The sequence below is a fragment of the Oryctolagus cuniculus genome, chromosome 12, assembly GCF_051225735.1.
Source record: "Oryctolagus cuniculus isolate XC-2025 breed Fujian yellow rabbit chromosome 12, ASM5122573v1, whole genome shotgun sequence".
Taxonomy (NCBI): domain Eukaryota; kingdom Metazoa; phylum Chordata; class Mammalia; order Lagomorpha; family Leporidae; genus Oryctolagus; species Oryctolagus cuniculus.
The window spans coordinates 105,788,599-105,813,252 of record NC_142878.1 but is presented as its reverse complement, the minus strand read 5'-3'; the positions used below and the strand labels follow the sequence as shown (position 1 = coordinate 105,813,252).

Below are 24,654 nucleotides of genomic sequence, written 5' to 3'. Positions count from 1 at the left end.
GTCCTTGCCCCTTGTTCTTGTAGACGTGTCCGTGTTCTAACATCGTCACGGATGTGCTTCTAAGGCACAGCCTCCTACACACAGCCCGGAGAGCATGAAAGCTGAGGCCACTCAGGGAGCTCTCCACATGGGGAGGAACTGGGCCCGGGGACACTGGCTCCCTTCCAGCTGTTCTACTGCAGTGACTCTGGGTCTGAGAGTCACCTGGAGTCCTTGGGTTGCCAACAGTCTGTTTTTTGTTTTTTTGGTTTTTTTTACAGGCAGAGTGGACAGTGAGAGAGAGAGAGAGAGAAAGGTCTTCCTTTGCTGTTGGTTCACCCTCCAATGGCTGCTGCTGCTGCTGCGGCCGGCACACCACGCTGATCCGAAGGCAGGAGCCAGGTACTTATCCTGGTCTCCCATGGGGTGCAGGGCCCAAGCACTTGGGTCATTCTCCAGGGCACTCCCAGGCCATAGCAGAGAGCTGGCCTGGAAGAGGGGCAACCGGGACAGAATCCGGCGCCCCGACCGGGACTAGAACCTGGTGTGCCGGCACCGCAAGGCGGAGGATTAGCCTAGTGAGCCACGGCACCGGTCTCACAGTCTGGTTTTTTAATTGTTTTTGTTAAAGATTTTATTTATTTACTTGTGAGGTAGAGTTATAGTGAGAGGGAGAGACAGAAACGTCTTCCATGCCCTGGGTCACTCCCCAAATGGCCACGACAGCTGGAGCTGTGCCAATCTGAAGCCAGGAGCCAGGAGCTTCTTCTGGGTCTCCCATGTGGGTGCAGGAGCCCAAGCACTTCAGCGGTCTTCCACTGCTTTCCCAGGCCATAGCAGAGAGCTGGATCGGAAGTGGAGCAGCCAGGACTCGAACCAGTGCCCATATAGGATGCCTGCACCACAGGCAGAGGCTTAGCCTGCTGGTCCCGCCCCCCCAGTCCGGTTTTGGCGCAGGGGTTCCTGCAGCGGTCCTTGCTGGGCCCGGAAGCTGTGGGGGCTGCAGCTCCTTGTGCAATACTTGCCGTGGAGGAGCCTTTCCCACTGAAGGTCTGAGAAGGTATACCAGTCGCCACCGCTGCATGGCGAGCCCCTTGGGGGCAGCTCCTGCAGATCTGTTCATCCTGCAGGGAGCCCTGGCCGTGCCTGCCAGGCAGCAAGGTCAGCGCACGCTCTGACCTCACACCTGCCACTCGGCAGCGCCATTGAGAGACCAACGAAGGCCTGCAGAGTTACTGTCCTTGGGCATCTCCCACGGAAGCGCCAGGGCTCTCCAAACTTTCACACTGAAAACTGAGCTCACTCTTTCCCCCAGGCCGCCTTCCCTCCTGTTTTCTCCATCTCAGCAGAGGACCGTCACCTGCCTAGCTGGCTGGCCATCCCTTAAACCAGGCACTCACCCTCAAGTCCTTGATTGTTCAAAAGCGAGTCTCTGTGCATCTACCATATGCCAGGCCAAAGGGAGAGCGTGGTGGCAGAGGAGGCAAAGTCCCTGCATCTCAAACATAGAGGGGTTCTCAACACTGCCAGACGCCACCCCCCCCCAGCCTTTAAAGGTTTATTTTATTTTATTTGAAAGGCAGAATTACAGAGATTGACAGGGAGAGACAGAAAGAGATCTTCCATATGCTGGTTCTTTCCCCAAATAACCACAATGGCCAGGGCTGGGCCAGGCCAAAGCCAGGAGCCTGAATTCCATCCGGGTCTCCCACGTGGGTGCAGGGGCCCAAGCATCTTCCCCTGCTGCCCCAGGTGCATTAGCAGGGAGCTGGACTGGAAGCAGAGCAGCTGGGACTTGAACTGGCTCTCCGACATGGGACGCCAGTGCCACAGGCAGCAGCTTAGCTCGCTTTGTCACATCACCACCCCTGGCTGAATTTCTTAAAGTCCTGTGGGACGGGGGACATTCCCCACTGGGGCAGGAGTGTCCCAGTACAGACAATATCCAGTATCCCCAGCCACTGAATGGAAACAGCACCCTCCTGTCTCTGCGGTCACCAGACATACCATCCGCTCAAAACACTGCCTGGGGAGCAAAATCCCTTCTAGTAAGAACCCTGGACTGGGGGCCGGTGTTATGCTGCAGTGGGTTATGCCATTGCTTGGGATACCCACATCCTGGAGCCAAGTGCTGGTTTGAATCCCAGCTTCCTGCTTCTGCAGCCTGGGAGGCAGTAGAAGGTGGGTGGCCCAAGTGCCTGTGCCCCTGCCCCCCCGACCCTGCCACACCTGTCACAGTAAGCCACGTGGACTCTCTCCTGGGGAGGAGATGGGGAGGCCCACGTGCATACCAAGTATTTCACTCACAAGTACAACCTTCTTCTTAAAGAACTCAGGCCAGAAAATCTTCCTCCGAAGCTGGTTTCAGGATAGTGTCCGTGGAGCAAGCCAGGGCTGGAGAGGCAAGCTCCTGGGGAAGGTGTGTGTGATGGAATTGCAGTGACCTTACTTAGCTCCCACCCTTCCTTTTTAAATTGTTTTAAAGATTTACTTATGTATGTGAAAGGCAGAGTTACAGGGAGATTGGAGGAGAGAGAGAGGGAGAGAAATAGAAAGATCTTCCATCCACTGGTTCACTCTCCAAGTGGCCACAATGGCTGGGGCTGGGCCAGGCCAAAGTCAGGAACGTGGAAATCCATCTGGATCTCCCAAGAGGGTGGTAGGAGCCCAGGTACTTGGGCCATCTTCTGCTGCTCTCTCAGGTACACTAGCAGGGAGCAGGATTAGAAGTGGAGCAGCCGAGACTCGAACTGGTGCCCATATGGGATGCTGGCATCGCAGGCAGCAGCTTACCCTACTACACCAGAACACTGGACACCCTAACTGCCCTTTGCTGACACAGCAGGAGGTGGCTGAGCACTGTCTGCCCAAGTCCACAGGTCAAGTGCCAAGGATGTTATATAAACAACCATAACACAGATGGTGACTCCTGGCCCATCGCTCGTTCTAGAGTAGCCAAGCCCAGGCTGTGAGGTTAATGGAGTGAAAACGTGAAAGCCATCTCCACAGTCCCCTGTGAGTATGCAGTCTCCATGACTCCCCGGCCTGGGGCTGGACCCGAACCTCCCTCCAATCCCCCCCACCCCGGGGCGGAACCTGCCCCAGTCCCAGGAAGTAGCCCGAGGAGAGCGGTCTCCACGCAGCTGCACGGGGCTGGGGTCCTGCCGGGGCTGGGAGCAGTGCATCAGCCCTCGGGTGCAGTCTGGAGTTGGGGTGCTCCCGTGGCCCCAGCATGGACATAAATGGAGCAGGAGGCCCAGGGGACCTGGCTGACACTTTCCAAGGAACAAGCTCCACTCTGGATGAAGGTGCCAGGGCAAACCTGGGTCTCCCCACTCTCACTCTGACACTTTCAGGATGTGTGAACTTGAACTTCTATTCTCTCACCAGCAAAACGGGGCTATGTAAACCCCTCAGAGGGTTCTGAGGTCACTATGATTCATTCAGTGACAGCTAGAACATCTTCAGAAAGGCTGGTGCAGACAGAAGCTATCGGCCAGGCGCGTGCTGAATGGCTGTCCCGTCGTCCTGCGCTCATCAGAGATACGCAGGGAAATGATTTATTAAATCAGGATCTTCACTACACACACCTCCAAATATAGAAATGAGTGTTGGTCATCTGCAGCCTGGCCTGTGAAGAACCCAGCATCGTCTGTGAGAGCTACAAAGAAGGTTCTGGAAGACGGGCTGTGTCGAGATGGGGTGCATCAGATGCACCACGCGGCCCTCCCTGGTGGCTCTTGGGAGGGGTGAGGAACCCCCAGACAGATCCTTTCATTCCCCAGGACCTGCACACAGCCCAGAAGCTCAGCTCCCTGCCCTCTTCCTATAGGTTTTCCAGAACCATATTTCTGTGTGCTCACAAGCCACCTTGCTGTGAAGGGTGGGGACCTCAGGCACTAGGGAGCCATTGCACCCCACGGCACCCTCATCTGTCTGACTCTGAAAGCTTGGGAGGGACCATAAAGGGCATCACCCAGGTGAAAAAATCAGTGCTCAGACCATCAATGGCTTGTCCAGTCCAGGGGGCTGGACCCCCAAGCCCGTGCTTAGCCTTGGCTTCCAGGAGCATGTGCAAATGTTTATGGAGGCCTTCTCTGTCTCCAAGAAGGAATTCCTCATGCAGCCCTGGGCACAGATTCAGTGCTGACGCCCCACATGGCCACTGAACACTTGGGAGGTGACACGTCTCCAGGGAGACGTCCGCTTAGTGTGACACACACGCCAGGTTCCAGGCTTACTCCATACGAAGGCGTGTAAAATGGCCCCTTAACATTGTATAATACATAGATATATTTTTGAGATTTATTTATTTCTTAACTTGCGACCACTGACACTTCGTCACAAAGACCAGCAGCTGGTTAAATAGGAGCACCGTGCAGGAAAGGGGAGATGAATGCCGCATTGTGTCTATCCAACCTATTTGCCTCCTCCTGTCCGATCCGCTCGGGCGGTACTTGGTAGCATGCCTATTCTCCTCCCGGTGTTTAAAATGAACTTCCATGTGTGAGTCAGAAATGGAAACAGCTGGCACTTAATGAGCACCTGCGATCCCCACCCTCCTTCCCTGCCTTGCTGAGTGGTATTGTTTAGAAGATTGTAACCCACTAGGACTCTGCCCCATTTCTTTTATTTTTTAAAGATTTACTTACTTATTTGAAAGAAAGTCACCCACACCCAGAGAGAGAGAGAGAGAGAGAGAGAGAGAGAGAGAGAGAGAGAGAGAGATTCCGTATGTTCTATCTGCTGGCTCCTCTCCAAATATCTGCAACAGCCAGTGCTGGGCCAAGCCAAAGCCAGGAGCCAGGAGCTCCATCCGGGTCTCCCACGTGGGTGCAGGGGCCCGAGCACTTGGACCATCCTTCCCAGGTGCATTAGCAGGGAGCTGGATCATCGGATCCGGAGCGGCTGGGACTCGAGTCAGCACCCGGATGTGGAATGCCGTCACAAGTGGCAGCACAGGCCCCAGATCTGCACCCTTTAAACCGTGGCCACCATATGTTTCCCGGCCTAGACAGTGGGACCAAGAGCAGTGTCAGGGCCCAGATTCAAACCCACCCATTACCCGCTGAGTGATCATGGGCAAGTCACCTGCTCCGAGGCCACATCTTCCTCCGTGAAATGAGACCTGGGAGGTGCTTGTGCGGCAGTCTCAGGTACAAAGTGGCCAGAACGATCCTGTGCGCTAGGTAGGTAAGCAGTCATGTTTCTCCATCCTCACACACATACACCTGGGAGCAGCTCAATAAAGCCCAGGACTGGGAATCCGAGAACGAGGCTGGGCCCTTCGTGTGGCCACTTCCTCGTGGGGTGGCACTTGGGGAAGTCACCGCCTCTGGGAATGCAGCCAGTGCCTCTCCTTAGAGCATCATTGTGACAGTTCACAAGAAAGGGCCTAGACTAGGGCAGAACAATTGTAGTCAGATTTTTTTTATAGTAAAATTCATTTGAGAGAAAATGGAGCACCCATCTGCTAGTTCACTTCCCAAATGTCTGCAACGGGTCAAAGTTAGGGATGGTGGGGCTGGCACTGTGGCAGAGCAGGTAAAGCTGCCGCCTGCAGTGCCAGCATCCCATATTGGTGCCGGTTCGAGTCCCAGCTGCTCTACTTCCCATCCAGCTCTCTGCTATGGCCTGGGAAAGCAATAGAAGATGACCCAAGCCCTTGGGCCCCTGCACCCACATGGGAGACCTGAAGAAGCTCCTGGCTCCTGACTTCGGGTCGGCACAGCTCTGGCAGTTGTGGCCAGTTGGAGAATGAGCCAGCAGATGGAAGACCTCCCTCTCCTCTGTGTAACTCAGCCTTTCAAATAAATAAATCTTTAAAAAAATATGATGGAGCATCAAGGCCAGGAGGTGGGAACTCAACCGTTGTCTCCCACATGGGCGGCAGGGACCCAGCTACTGAGCTGTCACCACTGCCTCCCAGGGCACGCAGTTGCAGGAAGCTGGAATTCGGAGAGCTGGGAGTCGAACCCAGGTGCTCCACTTGGGAATTTGGGCGCCTTAACCACCAGAGGACATGTCCCGCCACCCCCGGAGAGGATATTTAAAGGGAATGTTCTAGTCAAGTCGGTGGCTTTGTCTCCAGGGAGAGGAGGGCCTCCCAGAACTGGAAACGCAGGCTGTGTGTGCAGCTTCTGGCTTTTCCACCTGGGACACCCGGCCTGCACACGAGCTGCGGGTGAGCAACTGTGCAAGAATGCGCCGGAGCAGGATCCCGGCTCGTCCTCCTCGGGCAACGCGGCATCCGAGGCGGGAACAGCGACACTTCTGTGAGCGCTTTTGTGCGGTTTGGAAAGGGCCCCAGCTGCCCCCGCTCCGACGTGGGCGCAGAGGGAACCGCAGGGCGAGAGAGCCTTTTCCAGGGCTTGACTCTGCCGGAAAACTCCGCCTTCTCGGCATTTCTGGGAATGCAGCCCTTTGCCCACAGCTGAGGCCCACAGCACGTGTCCACCATGAATGAAGGAAGCTGGGGCGGCCTCTGAAGACTGATTAACAATCCCCAGGGACGCTTAATTGCTTCCTGCCCATCGGAGAGCGATGGTGCATCTCCCAGGACGCGTGTGAATGAAACAGCAGGGCTGTGTCGCTGAGCAGCAAAATAGCACGGAACACTCCGCCCACCAACCTCAGGCAGGAAAGGGGACCCTCAGCCCCAGGGACCCGGACCCTCTGTTCCCATGGCAACCCACAACAGGGGCCCTGAGGCAGTGATTCTCAAAGTGTGGCCACCTGGGCCCAGCTCAGACCTACTAAGTCAGAAACCCTGGGGTACAGCTGCCCACGTGGTTTCCAGACCGCTAAGAAAAAGAACCACCACATCTGCAAGGAAGTATTTACCGGGGCCGGCCCTGTGGCATAACGGGTAAAGCCGCCGCTTCAGGTGCCAGCATCCCATGTGGGCGCTGGTTCTAGTCCCGGCTGCTCCACTTCTGATCCCGCTCCCTGTAATGCGCCTGGGAAAGCAGTGGAAGATGGCCCAAGTGCCTGGGGCCCTGCCACCCACATGGGAGACCAGGAAGAAGCTCCCGGCTCCGGATCCACCCAGCTTTGGCCCTCGGGCCCTTGTGGCCATTTGAGGAGTGAACCAGTAGATGGAAGATCTCTCTCTCTCTCCCTCTCTGTAACTCTTTCAAATAAATAAATCCTTTTAAAACATGATTTATCTCCCACCCACTGGTTCACTTGCCAAATGCCCACAACAGCCAGGGCCGGGCCAGGGCACAGGTAAGGAGCTGGGAACTCAACCTGGGTCTCCCATGTGGGTGGCAGGGACCACCCACTTGCGCCATCCTCTGCTGCCTTCCAGGGTGCGCACCCACGGGAAGCTGGATCAGAAGCGGAGCCAGGAGCCGAACCCAGGCACTGCCATCCAAGACAGGAGCGTGCCAAGCCACGCCAAACGCCCTCCCCAAACCACCTCTGACAGTTCCTGACCGGCCGGTGTGGAATGGCGGGGTTGACCCCACTGTCCGCTCCTGGGGTCCCCACGCCGCGGAAGCCTCGCATTGCACCGGCGCCCTCGTGTTAATCCGCCTTAAGCCAAATTAATTCTCTGGCGCAGGGGGGCCTCAGGTTGGGTCCTCCCCGCAAGGCACCTGCCCTGAAAGCGCCCGACCGCGCAAGTCCTTCGTCCTCGCAACCGCCCACGTCGGCATCCCTGAGCCCAGCAAATCCGCCCTGAGGAACCCCCGAGGGCCTCGGTCAAGGGCGCGCTCGGCTTCCCCGGACCCTGGAGGTCACGCCGCGGCGGCCCCCTCCTCGGCGGGAGGCACCGGGCAGGCGCACGGTCTCGCGGCCACCAGCCCCTTGCCCTGCTTCTCACACCCGCGGCACCCCTGGGCGGCTCGCCCGGCCCCGCACCGGGCGCTGCGGCGGCCGCGGGGCGCGCGCGGACAGGGCCGCCCCCTGGTGGGCACCGCGCGCGCCCCGCGGAGCGGAGCCGGGCCGGGCCGGGCGCGCGCCGCTGCGGGCGCCGGGGGCGGAGTCACCGCCGCGCGCGCCCCCTCGCGGCGAGCTGCGGGCCGAGGCGGGGCGAGGCGGCGGGGCCGGGCGCCGTGGGACGCTGCCCGCCGCGGGGCCGGCGAGGGCCGCGGGGCTCCGGCGGGCGCGGATGGGAGGCTGGCGGGCTCGGACGGCGCGGCGGCCACCATGGGGAACAAGCAGACCATCTTCACCGAGGAGCAGCTGGACAACTACCAGGTGAGCCCGGCGCGCCCGCCCAGGCCTCCCTCCGCGTTCACCTCGCGGCGTGACCTTGGCGCGGGGACTCCCCCCTGGCCGAGCCTCAGTTTCCCCAATTGGGAGATCGTCCGAGGCGCGCCTTGCTGCGAGTATGCAGTCTCCATGACTCCCTGGCCCCGGGGCTGGACCCGAACCTGCCTCCAATCCCCCCCGGGCGGAACCTGCCCCAGCCAGGTACCAGCCTCCCCACACTGCCCCTCTAAGCTCCCTCTGACCCCCGCTCCCCCCCCCTTTAGATCCTTCCAAGGCTCCCAGCCTCAGGGCCAGCTGTCCACACCGGGACCCCCATTGCCTCCCACCCCTGCAAAAAACATATTCTGTGGTCGCGGGGTGAAGTGCAGCCCCCCGGGCTTGCCCTGGGCCCGGGCCGCTGCCCAGTGGCCTCCACAGCCTCAGTCTCCCCAGCCCCTTGCCTGGCCCCTGCACCGCAGCAGCCTCAGGACCCCCACCCACCAGGCCCCGGGCCCCCTTCTCTGCCCTCTGATGGCTTCCCTGGCTCCCGCGGGCAGAGGGCCCGGGACTGTGGCGTCGCCTGCCCACCTGGAGGACACAGCTCCAGCAGGGTCTCCCTACCTGCCCGTTGCCTTCGTGAATGGTTATCTCAGCGCAAGGAGAGTGGGCAGCGTGAGGCCCCCGATGTGGGTGGAGGTAAAATGCAGACCCGCTTTCTGCAAGCCGGGGTTGTCCGTCACTTCCCAAGAGCAGAGAGCCCTGTTTAGTGAGCACCTGCTGTATGCATGCATACATACAGCTGTGGCCGCTGCCCTCATTCGATGATCGCAGCGAGGGCATGGTTAGCCCCATTGAACAGGGGAGACCACAGAGGCTGAGAGGCACCCAGTGCCTCGCGTGGCAGGGCTCACCCAGGAAATGGAGCTGTGGGTCCGAGGCTGGCCTGCCCCGTGGGTGCTTCCAGGCCTCAAGAGACAGGGTGTTGCCTCCAGTGGGGCCCCGGTGTGGGGCTGGGGCTGGAGTGTGTCCTGGGGGGGCAGGGGTGGGCAGTGGAGGCCAGCAGAGGAGAGGGCTCCGGCTTTGCCTGCAAGGGTTAGAAACAGGCCGCCTTAGAGCAGGCCCTTGGAAATGGGTGGGCTTTTGCCCAGCAGGGACCACGAAGAGGCATTCCAGGTTGGAGGAGGGGGCACAGCTTGGATAAAGGTGGCCCCAGGAAGCAGGCAGCCTGTAGGGATAGAGAGCCTGGGTTCCCACTCAGACCAGCCCGGCATTGGGTTACCCACTCGAGGCTTTGCCAGGCCGGGTGGGAGAAATGAGAGCTGTGAAACCTTAGAGCCCCCACCGCCTTCCCCGGCCTCTCCTGCCAGCTCCAGGCCAAGGGGCCGGGGCGGGGGAGGGGGGCGGAGACCCTGAGCACAGCCCCCTCCTCGTCTTGGGATTCCCCAGCCCGGGGGGCTCCCCATCCTAGCCCAGCACCCTCTCCCTGTGGCCAGTTCTCCTGGTGCCCACCCCCCCTTTGCCATCCTCTGCCCAGGCCAAGCCTCCCCCCGGCCCCCTGCCTGGCATCCTCCTCACAGCCCGTTCAGCTGGCAGTACCCAGCGGGCCCCGGGTGCACACACACACCCGCAGTCTGTCTGGTGGTCGCAGAGGGTTAGGCTGGGTCGCGTCCCTGGTTCCCCTCCAGCTCCCTGTCTGTGTGGCCCCTGCCCAGGCGTTGAAGAAGACCTGGGGATGCTATCGGATGAATGAATGAATCCTGGGCTCTGGGAGGCCAGGAGACCCCACACAACTCTTCTCAAGCCTTGGGTTGGAGTCGCACCCGGGCGGTTGGAGCTGTGTGGCCTCTCGGGCCACTGCCCTCTCCTGGGCCTCAGCGGCCCCCCCTCTGAAGTGGGAGTAACTGCCCACCCCACTAAGTCATGGGACTGGGCTCTGGTGGGAGCCCCTGAGGTGCCGGTGCAGCTGACCTGTTGCGGCATGGTGTCGGCTGGCAGTGCTGCGGCAGGTGGCCGGTGGCTTCCACCCCGGCCGCTGCGGGCTATGGCTTGGCTCCTGCCTACTGGTGGGGGCAGACCAGGCGCATAGGAAGCAGGAAAAGGTAGCCCTCCTGGGAGAACTTCTGAGAATGGGGGGGGATTTGGACAAGCTGGAGGAGGAGGAGGGGACTCCGGGCAGGGGACAGAGCGAATGCAGGCTTGTGGCGGAGCTCAGTCCTACTGGGAAGACGTCGGGGGTTCCCCTGGCAAGCCCAGCCTGTGCTGTGTCCTGCACCCACCGTCCTGAGGGCCCAGCTCCTTGGCGAGGTCCCCTCGTTCCTGCCCCTCACCACCCTGACCTGGGCTGGAACCTTTGCCTGTGTCCCTAGGAGCTGTCAGGAGCAACGTGCTGACCGGCGCGGAGTATGAGGGGACCTGGAAATGGAATTCAAAGATGTATTTCTTTATTTGTTTGAGAGGCAGTTGGGGACCAGCGTTGTGGCATAGCAGGTAAAGCCGCCACCTGCCATGCTGGCATCCCCATATGGGCACCGGTTCGAGTCCCAGATGCTCTGCTTCTGATCCAGTTCTCTGCTATGGCCTAGGAAAGCAGTGGAAGATGGCCCAAGGACCTCTGCACCCATGTGGGAGACCCGGATGAAGCTCCTGGCTTTGGATAGGCGCAGATTCAGCTGTTGCAGCCAATTGGAGAGTGAACCAGCGGATGGAGGACCTCTCTCTCTCTGCCTCTCCTTCTCTCTCTATGTAACTCTGACTTTCAAATAAATAAATCTTAAAAAAAAAGAGAGAGAGAGAGAGAGAGCTAGGCAGATGGAGAGAGCACCCATCCACTGATTCACTCCCCAAATGCCTACCACAACCGGGGCTGGGACAGGCAGACACTGGGAGCCAGGAGCTCCACCCAGGTCTCCCACGTGGCTGGCAGGGACCTGACTGCTTGAGCCATCACTGCTGCCTTCCAAGGTGTACAGAACAGGAAGCTGGCATTAGGAGTGGAGGGGACCCAGGACTCAAAACTCAGGCGCTCCAACTCGTGGTGTAGACATTTTGGCGGCTTAACACCTATGCCAGATGCCTGCCCTGTAAGTTTATCTTGATACAAAAGAAAAAAATTTTTAAAAATCCACGCATATAAAAGATATTCAGAAAGTTCATTGAAAATATGTATTATAAAAAATTATTGATTTCAAAAATTTTTGCATCAAAATGAACTTACCTTTTAATTCCACTTGCTACAAGCCCCACAGTGACTCCCAGGAAAACAGGCCAACACTTGGAAAGCAGAGCGGCCGTAAGTGAGCAGGCGCATAGCAGCTCTGCCCCCAGTACTGAAGTCAGGAGCCGGCCGTTGCCGGACATTTATCCGGGGAGCCAGGTGAGGCCAACAGGGGCAGTGCCTCCCGTGAGCTCTTCCGTGGCCGCGGAGGTGGCAGCTGCTTGGCAGGTGTGCGGGGCAGTCTGCTCACTCATCCCACCAGCGGCGGTGAAATCGCAGCAGAAGGAGGACAAGGTGTGGCTGGTGTGTGACGATCGTGGGTGGCCTGCGGCTGTCTGCAGTGGTCAGGGAGGACACAGGCCTGAGAGCAGGTCCCAGCCCTCCTGTGCTGTGTGTGCACCTCAGGGCCAGCTGTTCAGGTTTGCTGGGCCTCGACTTTCCCGTCTGTCAAACAGGAAGACAGCCACTTCCCCCGTAGGCTAGGAGGGGGATGTTCCGAGCCCCATGTGCCAGGTGCGCCGTCACACATGCGGCTCCCAGCCCGGCCAGCACACTGGAGTCACCGGAGTGGCTGCCGGGACCGCTGGTGCCTGGATCAGGGGCTGCAGAGGGGTGGTGGGGGAGGGGGCACAGGTATCACAGACAGCTCCCGCAGAACAGGGCACCTCACACCTTAGCCAAGGTCTGCATCACAGGGAGGGCCTTTTAAAATGCACTCAGTTTCTGACTCAGGAGATCCTGGGTGGGGCCAGAGAATCTGCATTTCCACCAGGCTCCCCGGGGCTGCTGGTGCAGCTGGTCCAGGACCCTGCCTTGAGGGCCGCAGGTGCAGAGACGGACCTGCCTGGGACCAGGGGCAGGGTTATGGAGGGTGGGGGGAGCTCTGGCAGTTCTTGCCCACACAACGCTCGGGTCAGGACCCAACCCAAGAGAAGGGAGGGGAGAATGGAGCAGGAACCCGGACTGCTCCCTCCTCCCAGTCTGCTGGGAGGGGGAGGGCCCTGGCCCTCCCTTCCCCCCACTGGACTCCTTTCGGCTCCAGGGCCAGCTCTGGGGTGGAGGGAAGCCCACAGCTGGAAGGCTCTGCCAGGCTCCCTGCACCTGCTGCAGGTTGCTTATTTTTTTTAAAAAGAGATTGATTTATTATTTTAATTATCTTTTAAAAACTGTTATTATTTATTATGAAAGGCAGAGTAACACAGAGAGAGAGAGAGAGAGATCTTCCATCTGCTGGTTTTCTTCCCCAAATGCCTCAACAGCCAGGTGTGGGCCAGGCTGAAGCCAGGAGCCAAAACTCCACCTGGGGCCCAAGCACTTGGGCCACCATCTGCTGCCTTCCCAGGTGCATTAGCAGGGAGCGGGATCAGAGGCGGAATAGCCGGGGCTTAACCAGCACTGCGATGTGGAATGCCAGTGTCACAAGTGGCGGTTTAATCCACTGCGACCCGACACCCGTCTCTGCTGCAGGGGTCTGGGGTCTGCTCAAAAGTCAGCTGCTGTGGCTCCAGCCTGTCCGAGTCTTATCCCTGCTAGGCTGGGGTGGGGGGTGCTGCTTCCCCAGCCAGAATCTTGGCTCCTACGGAGGAGCCAGCCACTGCCCGAGGCAAAGCCAAGCCCGCCCCCCAGCCACCAGGAGAAACCCGTACATTTCCAAGAAAGACAAGGCAGTGTGGGGAGCAGCAGGTGGCTCAGGACAGACTTGCTGGGCTGAAGGGGGCCTGGAAATCCCCCCAGCTTGCTCCCCTGAAGCCCTCCTGTGGGCACCCTGTGGACACTCTGCTGTGTGTGCATCCCAGGGGTGTCCGTCTTCGGCCCTCCCAAAGGGCGGCGCAGTCGCCCTGGTCTCCGGCGGCTTCGCATCTCAAACAGGGCTGGCCTGCCCGCTGCAGCCTGGGCTGTGGCCTCTCACTCCTCAGCAGAGGCAGCTCTGCGCAGTACATGGCCCCGGGAGGCCCCATGGGCTCTGGGCACTGCAGAGCCTCGCAGGCCTCCTTGCTTCTCGCTGAAGCAGTGGGCAAAGGCGGAGGAGCCCGGGGGCAGGAATGGGCACAGCGCTGGGTGCTGTTTGCCTCCACGCTTCCCCTGCAGGCCCGGCTCTGTGGCTGTCCTCGCAGACTCCCGGGCAGACCCCTGGTAGCTGGTGCTCACCTTGGACGGGCGGAGCTGTGGGCCCAGGCCCTCCGTCCTGACCCAGACAGGAGCTCTGAGATCAGATCATCAGCCCGGGAGCCGAGTGCTGCCCCCCGACCTGCAGCCCCCGCCTCACTCAGTTCCCCAGGCCCAGCTCAGGGCCCTCCAAAGCATCAGGGGCATTCTCTGGACCTTCTGCTGTCCCCAGTGGAGGGGGTAGCAGCGATTCTTTGGCCCCCGCCACGGCTGCTGGGGTGGTCGCATGGCACCAAGGGACGAGCCGGGCTGTGCAGCCACTGTGTGTGTGTTTCCCCCACAGGACTGCACATTCTTCAACAAGAAGGACATCCTCAAGTAAGTGCCGCTTCCTGGTCACCCCTCCCCCAGCCCCGGGGCTGGGAGGGGACGGGGAGGGGGTGAGGTGAGACTCCATGACCCCAGGCCTCTCCTGGTTCCAGGGCCCCCCATCTCCCACAGGGGACCGAGCAGGGCCTTGCTGTGTGCCGGGCTCCGTGCGGGAGGTTACAGGCACGTGTTTGTTTAATCTTCACTGTGGCTGTGACCTCCTAACAAGGGACTCTTCTCCCCTCTACAGAGGGGGCTGAGTGCCCCTGTCCCAGGCCTGCCACTGCGGGGAGCCCCTGTATGTTAGGCTGGGGGTCCTCCCACTCCTGGGGTGTCTGGAGTCAAAGGGCACGTTCTGAAGTGCACCCCCACCCTGAGCCATCCCTTAGGGGGTCTCCTTCCTCTCTGGGTCTGCTTTGGGGGTGCAGGGCCTGGTGCTGGATGGGGAGACTGAAGGGGGTTGGTAGCCTATGAAGCCCAGGATCACAGAGTACGGGAAGCTGTCCCAGGGTGCTGCTGGGCCCCCTGCCTGAGCTGTCGGTGGTACCCAAAGCCAGCAAGCCCCGGGGTCACCTTCCTGGGAGGTGGACAGGCAGGCAGGCAGGGGCTGGAGCTGCAGCCGTTGCCACCCTGACCGCCCTGCGTGGACTGAGACAGTGCTGCCCTGTGTGGTCAGGGGTCACCCCACTTCCACTGCCTCCGGGAGGCAGAGCAAGGGGTGAGCCCCCAGGCCTGGTGTCGGTGACCTGGGCTTTAGTTCCATGTGATTGACAGCCCTGCCCCCACAGGCCAGCCTGCGGCCCTCCCTCTGCCTCTGTGTCTCTTGGGGATGGTGGTAGCAGGTGCGGTGCTGGGCAGTGGGATCCAGTGGCAGCCGGAGCCATGTGGGCTAAGGCCCCCCGAAACATTGCTCCTGGGTTTCTTATGACGCTTCTGCCTTCTTCCAGCCCCGGCACAAACCCTCAGCCTGGCTGCATCCCTGCTGCAGGGGCTCCCTCCCCCTCGGCCCCACCTTCGTCAAGGCCAAGGCCACCTCCATTCTGGCAGCAGCAGCCCCTTGCCCCCCCCCCCCCAGCCTCTGCACTGGCTGCACCTCCCTGCACCCTGTAAAGCCCCATCTCACCCGCTGTATCGTCAACACCATGCACCCTTCCAGATCCGATTCCACGGTGTCTCCTCTGCACGTCCCCCTTCCCGACACCCCCATGCTCTCACAGCTTCCTGGGGCCCTGTGGGCTTGTAGGCTCGGGGGCCTGGCTTCCCCAACACTTGCTGTCAGGCAGGGCTGGGGCTGCCCCACGACTGGCCTTGGCCGTGGCACTTGTAAGCCGGTGGTGAGCCTGGGAGCAGGGGGCTGAAGGCAGGCAGGACGGGCAGCTGGAGAGAATGTCACAGGGAAGCAGGCCTGTGCCCTTGCCCCACTGCACCCCAGCCTGGCATGTGGGGGAAGAGTGGCTCAAAGGCCCGGCCAGGAATCGGATCCAGGATGAGAGGCCTTGGGGTGTCTCTGGCCCTGGACTCTGCTGTCAGCACCCCCGGCTCTGAGCTCAGCACCAGAGCTGAGGCCAGGCCTGAGGTCCCCAAAGTGGCAATGAGCTCCTGCGGGCAGCCGGGTGCCCCTTCCTGAGCCCCCACCCATCTGTCACTGGTTCCCTTAGGCTCCGCCTCTGGGTTAGTGCTCATGGGGACCCCAGAGAGTAGGCCTTTCCTCCTGCGGGGCGGGCAGCCCTGGGACCTGGTCCCTACCATATGGCACCCTCTGGTTCCAGTGGCCACATCTGCGGCTGGGGCCCACCCTGGGCAGAGTCGTGAGATGGGGCGGGGCCTGGGATGACCATCCCTGGAGGGGCCAGGCCAGGCTCATCCCCTTCTCGGCCCCTCGCTCCTCGCTGGGCTGCGGTCGTGGCCGATGTGACTGGCCGGCCCCTCCAGGTGAACCCTGTACCCTGTCCATAGCTGAGGCCAGGGCCAGCCCCCTCCCCCCACCAGGGCTTCCTGAGTGAGCTGTACCTGAGTCCTGAGCAGTTGGCCAGGAAGAAACTTGAGCCTGGGGCCCAGCTCCTGGGGCAGTGATGCCGAGACACAGATAACCGGGGATCCAGTTGCTCCCCAGGGCACAGCTCCTCCACCCCGTGCAGCCACCTGCTGCCCCCAGCTGAGAGCTTAGAGCCACAGCTCGGCTCCTGAGTGAGGGGCCAGCCTTGGTCCTCCTTATGAGACGCCCACCCAGCCAGCACCCCAAGTGCTTGCCTGTTTGTTACCTTACTGTTTATTTTCTCCAAATCTTTTTTTTTTTAAAGATTTATTTATTTATTTGAAAGGCAGAGTTACACAGAGAAAGAAGGAGAGGCAGAGAGAGAGAGAGAGGTCTTCCATCCCCTGGTTCACTCCCCAATTGGCTGCAACAGCCAGGGCTGGGCCGGTCTGAAGCCAGGAGCCAGGAGCTTCTTCCCAGGCCACAGCAGAGAGCTGGGTCGCAAGAGGAGGAGCTGGGACTCGAACTGGTGCCCATATGGGATGCTGTCGCCACATAGTAGGCTTAGTCTACTGTGTCCCAGTGCCAGCCCCAGCAGGTGTTTCTTTATACCTCATTTTCCTCAAATGCAGACTGTGAGGGAGGGTGGGTTTTAAGTATTTGTTGATGCCTGCCCCCACACAAACTTGGAATCAGGCTGCCAAATTCTGAAGTTGATCCTGGGCAGATTTTCTTTAGGATTGTGGTGTTTTATTTTTTACCTTTTTTATTTGTTTATTTGAGAGGCAGAGTTACAGAGAGAGGGAGAGACAGAAGCATCTTCCATCCTCTGGTTCACTCCCCAAATAACCGCAACGGCCAGAGCTGAGCTGATCCGAAGCCAGGAGCCAGGAGCTTCTTCCAGGTCTCCCACATGGGTGCTGGGGCCCAAGGACTTGGGCCATCTTCCACTGCTTTCCCAGGCCACAGCAGAGAGCTGGATCAGAAGTGGAGCAGCCAGGACTCGAACCAACACCCATATGGGATGCCGGCACTGCAGGCTGGGGCTTTAACCCACTATGCCACAGCGCCAGCCCCCCAGGACCGTTTTTGGTTTTCCAGCAAATTCCGATGATTTGCCTCTTCCTTTCCAATATCTAAACAAATTATTTTATTGTCATAACTAATTACATTGCATAGCACTCCGGAGGGAAATGTTACTCTCATACAATTATAGTGATTATAGGCATCTGACATCTTAAAAAAAAATCTTTAAAAATTCCTTTGAGAGACAGAAAGCAAACTCCTGTCTACTGCTTCACTCCTCAAATGCCCCCTCTACAGCCAGGGCTGGGCTAGACTGAAGCCAGGGGCCAGGAACTCCATCCAGGTCTCCCTCACGGCTAACAGGGGCCCAAGCACTGTGGCCATCATCTGCTGCCTCCCTGAGTTTGCATTAGCCGGAAGCTGGGGTGGCAGCAGAGCAGCAGGGACTCAAGCCGACCCTGCAGTATGCACGTGGGATGCCGGCGTCCCAGGGAGCGGCTCACCAGCTGCACCACCACGCCTGCCCCAGAGCCAGCCCCTTTAGCCTCTGCTAAAACATCGTTGTTTCTGTTTTCCTCGGAATTCCAAGTTTTTAATTACCAAAAATAATCTATATTTAAAATTTTTATTAGTAACTTTGAACGTTGAAACAGTTCAGAAGTAAGCAGAGTAAGGCCGGCGCTGCGGCTCACTAGGCTAATCCTGCGCCTTGCGGCGCTGGCACACCGGGTTCTAGTCCCGGTCGGGGCGCCGGATTCTGTCCCAGTTGCCCCTCTTCCAGGCCAGCTCTCTGCTGTGGCCAGGGAGTGCAGTGGAGGATGGCCCAGGTGCTTGGGCCCTGCACCCCATGGGAGACCAGGAGAAGCACCTGGCTCCTGCCATCGGATCAGCGCGGTGCGCTGGCCGTGGCGGCCATTGGAGGGTGAACCAATGGCAAAGGAAGACCTTTCTCTCTCTCTCTCTCACTGTCCACTCTGCCTGTCAAAAAAAAAAAAAAAAAAAAAAAAAAAAAGTAAGCAGAGTAGTCAGTGGAAGTTAGCCCCGTCCTGCCCCCCTCTGCACTCCCACTTCACAGGGACCATGTCCGCAAACATATGACGTGTGACTTTTTAAAAGAATTATTTATTTGAAAGGGTGGCAGAGATCTTTCCATCTGCCAGTTCACACCCCACATGGCCACACTGATGGAAGCTGGGGCAGGCCAAAGCCAGGAGCCTGGAACTCCATCCAGGTCTCCCATGTGGGCGGCAGGGGCCCTTGAACTTGAGCCATCGCCTGCTGCTTTCTCAGACGCGTTAGCAGGGAACCAGATTGGAAGCAGAGCAGCTGGGACATGACACTGGGCTCTGATACTGGTGGCTTAACCCCCTGAGCCACAACAGCTGCTTCTTTTCTAAGATTTAATTTATTTATTTGAGAGGCAGAGTTACAGGGAGAGAGAGAGAGAGGTCTTCCATCCGCTGGGGAGTGAACCAGCAGATGGAAGACCTCTCTCTCTCTCTCTCTCTCTCTCTCTCTCTGTCTCTACCTCTTTCTGTAACTCAGCTGTGGTATAGTAGGTTAAACTTCCACCTGCAGCACAAGCATCCCATACAGATGCTGATGCATGCCCGGCTGCTCCTCTTCCCATCCAGCTCTCTGCTGGGGCCTGGGAGAGCAGCAGAAGATGGCCCAAGTCCTTGGGCCCCTGCACCCACGGGAGACCTGGAGAAGCTCCTGGCTCCTGGCTTCAGATTGGCCCAGCTCTGGCCGTTGTGGCCATTTGGGAGTGAACCAGTGGATGGAAGACCTCTCTCTCTGTCTCTCCCTCTCTCTGTAATTCTGCCTCTCCAGCAGCCTGGGGTGTCACCTTGGCCAGGGCATGGCCCCATGCACCTGTTCTGCTCTCCCTTCCCCCACAGCACTTTATGGACACTTTCTTAGGATGGGCTTCTGGTCTCTGGGGTGGTGGGGACCCGGATAAGGGGGAAGGGGCTTCCGAGTGAGATGGAGTCAGGCTGCCTCCCACCCTCGAGGGCCCGAGCAGTGTGTTTTGGGGGGGGGGCATGTGTCCTGGGAGGATGTGGCCCTGAGCACAGGGTGGGAGCACCACAGAGAGCAGGCAACCCTGGCCCGCCAGGGAGGACGGCCCGGCCCAGGGCGGTGCTCTGTCCCCTCGGTGCCCAGCTAGAGAGAGGCCCACTCACAGCCAGGGATGGGGCCGGGAACCCCTGGTCTGCGGGATGAGGAGTGGGTGAGAGTCTCCGCTCTGAGCACCACTGTGGCCCTCGGGGTGTGCCCGCCCCTCCCCCCGGGGCTGGGCACTGAGTCAGGAGGCCTCTGTGTGCATGCTGGTGGGAAGGGGGTGTGAGTGGGGGGCTCCGTGCCTGGCACACGGAGGACCCTTACGAGAGCCCCAAGTGGGGAAATGAAAAGCTCTTGGCTGCAGGCCCCGGGGTGGGGGGTGTCCTGGAGCCCACCTCCCTCCCAGACCCCTCAGCCGAGCAGGTCAATGGAGGGCGGCGGGGGGTGGGGCGCTCTGGGTGGCGCCTCTCCAGCACTCTGCCTGTATTTCCCCGAAGGCTGCACGCGCGGTTCTACGAGCTGGCCCCCAACCTCGTTCCCATGGACTACAGGAAGAGCCCCATCGTCCACGTGCCCATGAGCCTCATCATCCAGATGCCGGAGCTCCGGGTACGAGCCGGGCCTCGCGCCAGGGGCGGGGCCGCAGGGCACCGGGACGTGTGCACCTCTGCACCAGCAGGCACCAGCGGATCCGGGCCAAGCCCTCGCTCTACTCTCTGCAGCGGTGTGGCCCTGCGCAGACCCCTAAGCTTCCCTGTGCCCTAGCTTCCTTGCCTGCACCCTGTGGACGCATGCTACGGGCGTGGGGGTAGCTTTTCTCTCTCCTCTTGGTCTCGCTGAGGCCAGCGGGGTTGCCCACAGCCTCACCCCTTGGCCTTTGCTGCGCACCCAGGCCACCTGGGGAGTGCTCCCAGACGCTGGCTCAGGGTCAGCGCATCTGGGGCAGGGTCACGATTGGGTCGCCTCCAGCAGAGCCCCGGGGAAGCCGATGCCGCTGGTGTCCCAGCACCGGGGGACGTCAGCCGCTCGTGGGAAAATGGAATGAGAAGATGAATTCGCTCCAGTGCAGAAAGACCTGGAGATCCACGCGTGTTTGCATGATCTTTTTGGAGACCCCGTTATGCGTGGCTTTCGTTCCATTTCCCACCAGCTTCTTGGAGGACCCTCGTATGAGTGACTGTTTCACAAGTTCCTGGCCCCCCACAGGTCAGGTGCACCCCAATACAGGACAGTGTTTGGGCATCCGGGGCACACACCGCAGAGATGTGGGACGTTGAAAATCGCCCCTCGCTGGGCCTGGGCTGTGGGGCCTGGACGTGGGGTCTGGGTGTCCCATAGTGTCACTCAGCCGGGTTGTGAGCTCAGTCTCCAGAGACAATGAGCCCCAGGCCTGGTCCTGGACAAGCACCTGGTCTAGCTTGAGGGGGACAGGAGGCCACGAGGCCCTCGTGGGCAGGCGCCCTTGGCTCTGTCCCTGAGCCAGGCATGGGCTGGACTGGAGGAACTCCAGCAGAGAGGCTGAGAGCCGTGGCTTGGGAGGAGCTGTGGTGGGGGTGGGGGCTGGAGGCTGTGGCCTGGCGCCTGCACTTCCTATGGCCCATGTGTTCATCTTGTCCAGCTACCAGACCCCCGGGGGCTGCCTTCTGCCTCCCGTGATCCTGGCCTGACGTGGCCTGAGCTGAGCGTGGCCCTGGCCCGGGGCCCTGCACCGAGGCTGAAGCCTGTGTGCGCAGCTCCGGGCCGCGGGGTGAACCCTGGCCCTGCCCCAGATGAGCAGTGCCTCCGGTGAGGCCCCATGGGGTCTGTGCTTCCCGCACAGCCCAGACTGGCCGACCTGGCTGCTGCGCCCATCTTCCAGATCGGGAGGTGGAGGCTCAGGGGGCGGGGGCAGCCGGGAGCAGTCTGGCTTCCCAGGCGCCGGGTGATCGCCGTGGCTGTTCCTGCAGGAGAACCCCTTCAAGGAGAGGATCGTGGAGGCCTTCTCGGAGGACGGCGAGGGCAACCTCACCTTCAACGACTTCGTGGACATGTTTTCCGTGCTGTGCGAGTCAGCACCCCGGGAGCTGAAGGCCAACTATGCCTTCAAGATCTACGGTGAGGGGGACCCCGAGGTCTTTCGTGATGGGCAGCTCAAGGCCCCGCCCTGGTAGCCAGGGCACCAGGTCATGCAGGGCTGGCTGGTCCCCTCCCCGAGGTCGCCTAGCTCTCTGAGCAGGGCCCATCCAGCAGGGTGACCCTGGGGACAGATGGCGCTGAGAGACAGCGGAGGGGGCCCTGAGGACAGAGGGGGAGGACTCGGGTAGGGTGGGCAGCGTGAGGACTCTCCATGGGCAGGGGCTTTTAGGCAGGGCCTGGAGGACCCACAGGTGCTGTGAGCTGCAGAAAGGGGTGGGCATGCCTGGTGGGGGCGGCCCTGACAGCTCCAGGCCCCTGGGACAGGGTGGGCAGATTTGGAAGGCCTGTGAGGGGCAGTGGAGACCTGGGCTCCGGACACTGAGGGGAATCAGGGAGGGAGGGCAGCTGGAGGAGCCAGGCTGCTTTTGGGACAGGGAGGCTGCCTGGGCCATGGTGGCGATGTCTTGAAGGGAGGCATCCTGGGGCCACTCTCTTGCAAGCCACCAGAGGGCGCCATGCACCCATGTGTCTCCCAGAGCCAAAGGCAGTGAATGGCACCCACAGCGCCACCCACCGTGTCACCCACGGGGGCTGGCATCAGGTCCTCAGCCTCAGACAGGGACACAGAGGCCCCGTCCTGGGCCGGAAGAGTGGTGGGCAAACCTGTCCCCAGGACCTTGGTTCAGTCGGGGGACCCCAAGGCAGCTGGGCCCGCCCGGGGGCCCTCTGTCCGTATCACTGTTGTCGGGTTCTTTCAGAGGACTTTGGCTGGGACACAGGTGTGCACCCACGCTGAGGCTGCGAATCAGAAAGGAGGGACCTGCTCTCCACCCTCGGCCCCCCATGGCTCACGTCTGGGGCCCACACTGGTGCTCCTGGGAGGGGCTGACCTCTTCCCCATGACGGGGAGCCCAGGGCACACAGACCGGTCAGGATAAGAGCAGAGGAAGGGGCCACATCACCCCCTGGCTGCCCCAGGCTGGGCGCTGGAGTAGGGAAAGGCGGCTGGGGTCTCGGCGCCTTAGACTTGGGGAGTCTCACCCACTTTTCTAGGCCTCAGTTTCCTCCTAGAAAAGGGGCACAGGAATCCCTGTCCCCCCTGTGCTGTAGGAATCCCGCAGGCCAGCCAGCACGCGTTTCCAAAGATTCTGCCGAGAGCTGAGACAGAGCCCGCCTCGTGCGTGCCCAGGGGTGTGCACTGGAGCCTGCAGAGGTGACGCAGCGGGCTCGGCCTGGCCGTGACCTCAGCCGGCGCCCTGGCCTTTCCCACCCACCCCCCTTCGCCTGTGTAGTGGGGACTGATGCCCACCTGATGGGATTGTTTGGAGAATAACAGAAGAGCATGCCCCATGCACGCACACATGCACACGTGCACAGTGATGGTTTTTACATCACCGCTGCGAACCTCGAGGCCCGTCTGGTGGGAGCAGGAGGGGGCTCTTCCGTCTCGGAAGCCCCCCATCCCTGGGAGCTGATGCTGGAGCTCAGCTGGCTAAGGGGGCACCCCAGACAGAGGTCGGGCGGCTGGGCTGGAAGTGGCAAGAGGGGCGTGGGGGCTGCATGTGCCGCACCCGTTGGTCCAAGCCACTGTCCGGGGCACCGTGGGCAGCAGCAGTGCCCTTGGCCAAGGGTAGAATCTGACCAGGCCCGCCACAAGCGTAGGCCAGCACGTGTGTGTGATTCGTCTGTGGGCGGCTGTGACCTTGACTCGACCCCTGGGCTTCTCTGGGCCTTGAGAGGGTACAGTATGGGCTGAAACAGGTGCACGTGGCCTGAGATGCCCGGGGAGCCTTGGATTTGGCTCTTTGCCCTGTCTGGAGGCGTGGCTGTGCATCCAGCATCGTGCGGCTTTTGGGGTGCCATAAGTGTTCAGCATGGGTCGCCCCCTTGGTGTCTGTGAGCTGGGGACAAGGCTCCCGCATCCCCAGAGTGTGCCTGGTGTTGCCGGGGCGTCAGTGTGACCGGCTGGAAGGACAAGGTCGCAGAGACCGGACCCCTCGGGTCCCCAGCTTCAGTGTCTCCCTCCCCTCCCCCGCCCCAGACTTCAACACCGACAACTTCATCTGCAAGGAGGACCTGGAGCTGACGCTGGCGCGGCTCACCAAGTCGGAGCTGGCCGAGGACGAGGTGGTGCTGGTGTGCGACAAGGTCATCGAGGAGGCCGACCTGGACGGCGACGGCAAGCTGGGCTTCGCCGACTTCGAGGACATGATCGCCAAGGCCCCCGACTTCCTCAGGTGCGTGGCCACGGGCCACAGCCGGGCAGCCTGGCTTCGCGGGGTGTGCAGGACAGGAAGCGGGGAGTGTCACGTGCAAGGCCCAGCTCCTGGCCCCTGCAGGGCCGGCCGGACAGACAGGTGTGGGGGCTGAGTCTCTGGGCAGTCGCTCCCGCCCTTGGAGCTGATGGATTGTAGATGGCGCCCTCGGGCAGGGCTCCCCAGGGTGCTGGCCAGCTTCCCCTACCAGGAGCCTTGGACCTGTGGGGCCCAGGCCTTCTCACTTGCTCCCGCCCTCTCTCTTTCCAGCACCTTCCACATCCGCATCTGAGGACAGGGCCCAGGCGGCAGGGAGCACCCCACCCCCCGCCACCGCCGCCGCTGATGCTGCCAGCCCTGTTTTCTGTACCGGTGGGGGAGGGGCGGCCTCCCAGCTGCCCACGAAGGGAGCCGGAGCCTCCAGCGTCTCCGCCCACGAACACTTCCTGTGGCCCTCTCAGCAAAAACAAACAAGAAGACCCATCACCAGGGAAGGGGGCTGCAGGCCCTCCCTGCCCGCCCCCATGCCCCAGGCCTCTCCCCACGAGCTGGGAGAGGTGGTGGGGTATGCTGGCCCGATGCCCCCAGCCACCGCCCAGAACAAGGTGCAAAAAAAAAAAAAAAAAGTTGGGGTTTCACCAAGCTATGCAGTCTTTTCTCAGAACCTGAGGCTGGACTGCACGCACCCAGCCCTGCCGGTCCCTGTCTTCCCGCCCCGCCCCCTTCTGTGTGCGCAGCTGCGGCCTGTGGGTGATGCGGCCCACCCTCCTGGGCCACACAGGCCAGTCAGGGGCGTAAGCCACCCGCAGGCATGGGAACTCCTGTTGTAAAACACGAGCGTGCCCCCACGTGGGCTCTCTGTCTCCCAGATCAGGAGGCGCCCACAGCTCCCGCACCCTGTGCCTTGGGGGAGGAAGACCCGGCCGCACCCGCATCACCCTGTGTGCCCCACGGAGGACGCGCAGGCAGCTGTCAGCCTCTCCGCCTTCGTTCCATCTCCGGACTGCTGACCACAGGTGGCCATGGGCTGGTCCCTTCACTCTCAGACCTGGCACTACCGCCCACCCCCATCACCCCAGGGGGCGGGGCTGCACAGCCGAGTGATGGCAGCGGCAGTGGGGAGATCTTTCTGCACAGCTGGGACCTGAACCACCTGCTAAGGGTCCCAGGCAGGGAGAGGGCACTGTGGTCCAGCTGGAGATGCCCGGTCCGTCCCCCAGCCCCTCTGCTCCGGGTGCGCTAAGCCAGCGACTCGCCCTTCAGCAGGTGGAAACGTGGGAGTCTCAACAGGAAGCATCTAGCGGGAGGAGACCCCGCAAGAGCCAGGGCGGAGGGAAGGGGCTGCAGCCGGA

General features: G+C 61.0%; 1 protein-coding gene across 1 annotated transcript; it reads left to right on the top strand.

The window, feature by feature from the left end:
- Window positions 1–7,991: 7,991 nt before the first annotated feature.
- CIB2 (calcium and integrin binding family member 2) lies at window positions 7,992–23,944 on the top strand. The gene is made up of 6 exons (XM_002721601.6): window positions 7,992–8,184; window positions 13,842–13,876; window positions 19,430–19,541; window positions 20,879–21,026; window positions 23,089–23,284; window positions 23,573–23,944. Exons 1-6 carry the CDS (start codon window positions 8,134–8,136, stop codon window positions 23,592–23,594), a joined length of 564 nt encoding a protein of 187 aa, XP_002721647.2. The 5' UTR covers window positions 7,992–8,133; the 3' UTR covers window positions 23,595–23,944.
- The last annotated feature ends 710 nt before the right edge of the window (window positions 23,945–24,654 follow it).

What these genes read in the sequence shown, in the direction of transcription:
- CIB2 (XM_002721601.6), top strand. Translation starts at nt 8,134, where the DNA reads ATGGGGAACAAGCAGACCATCTTCACCGAGGAGCAGCTGGACAACTAC. An exon ending in AGCAGCTGGACAACTACCAG is followed by an intron (nt 8,185 to 13,841) that starts GTGAGCCCGGCG and finishes TTTCCCCCACAG; the next exon opens with GACTGCACATTCTTCAACAA. An exon ending in CTATGCCTTCAAGATCTACG is followed by an intron (nt 21,027 to 23,088) that starts GTGAGGGGGACC and finishes CCCCCGCCCCAG; the next exon opens with ACTTCAACACCGACAACTTC.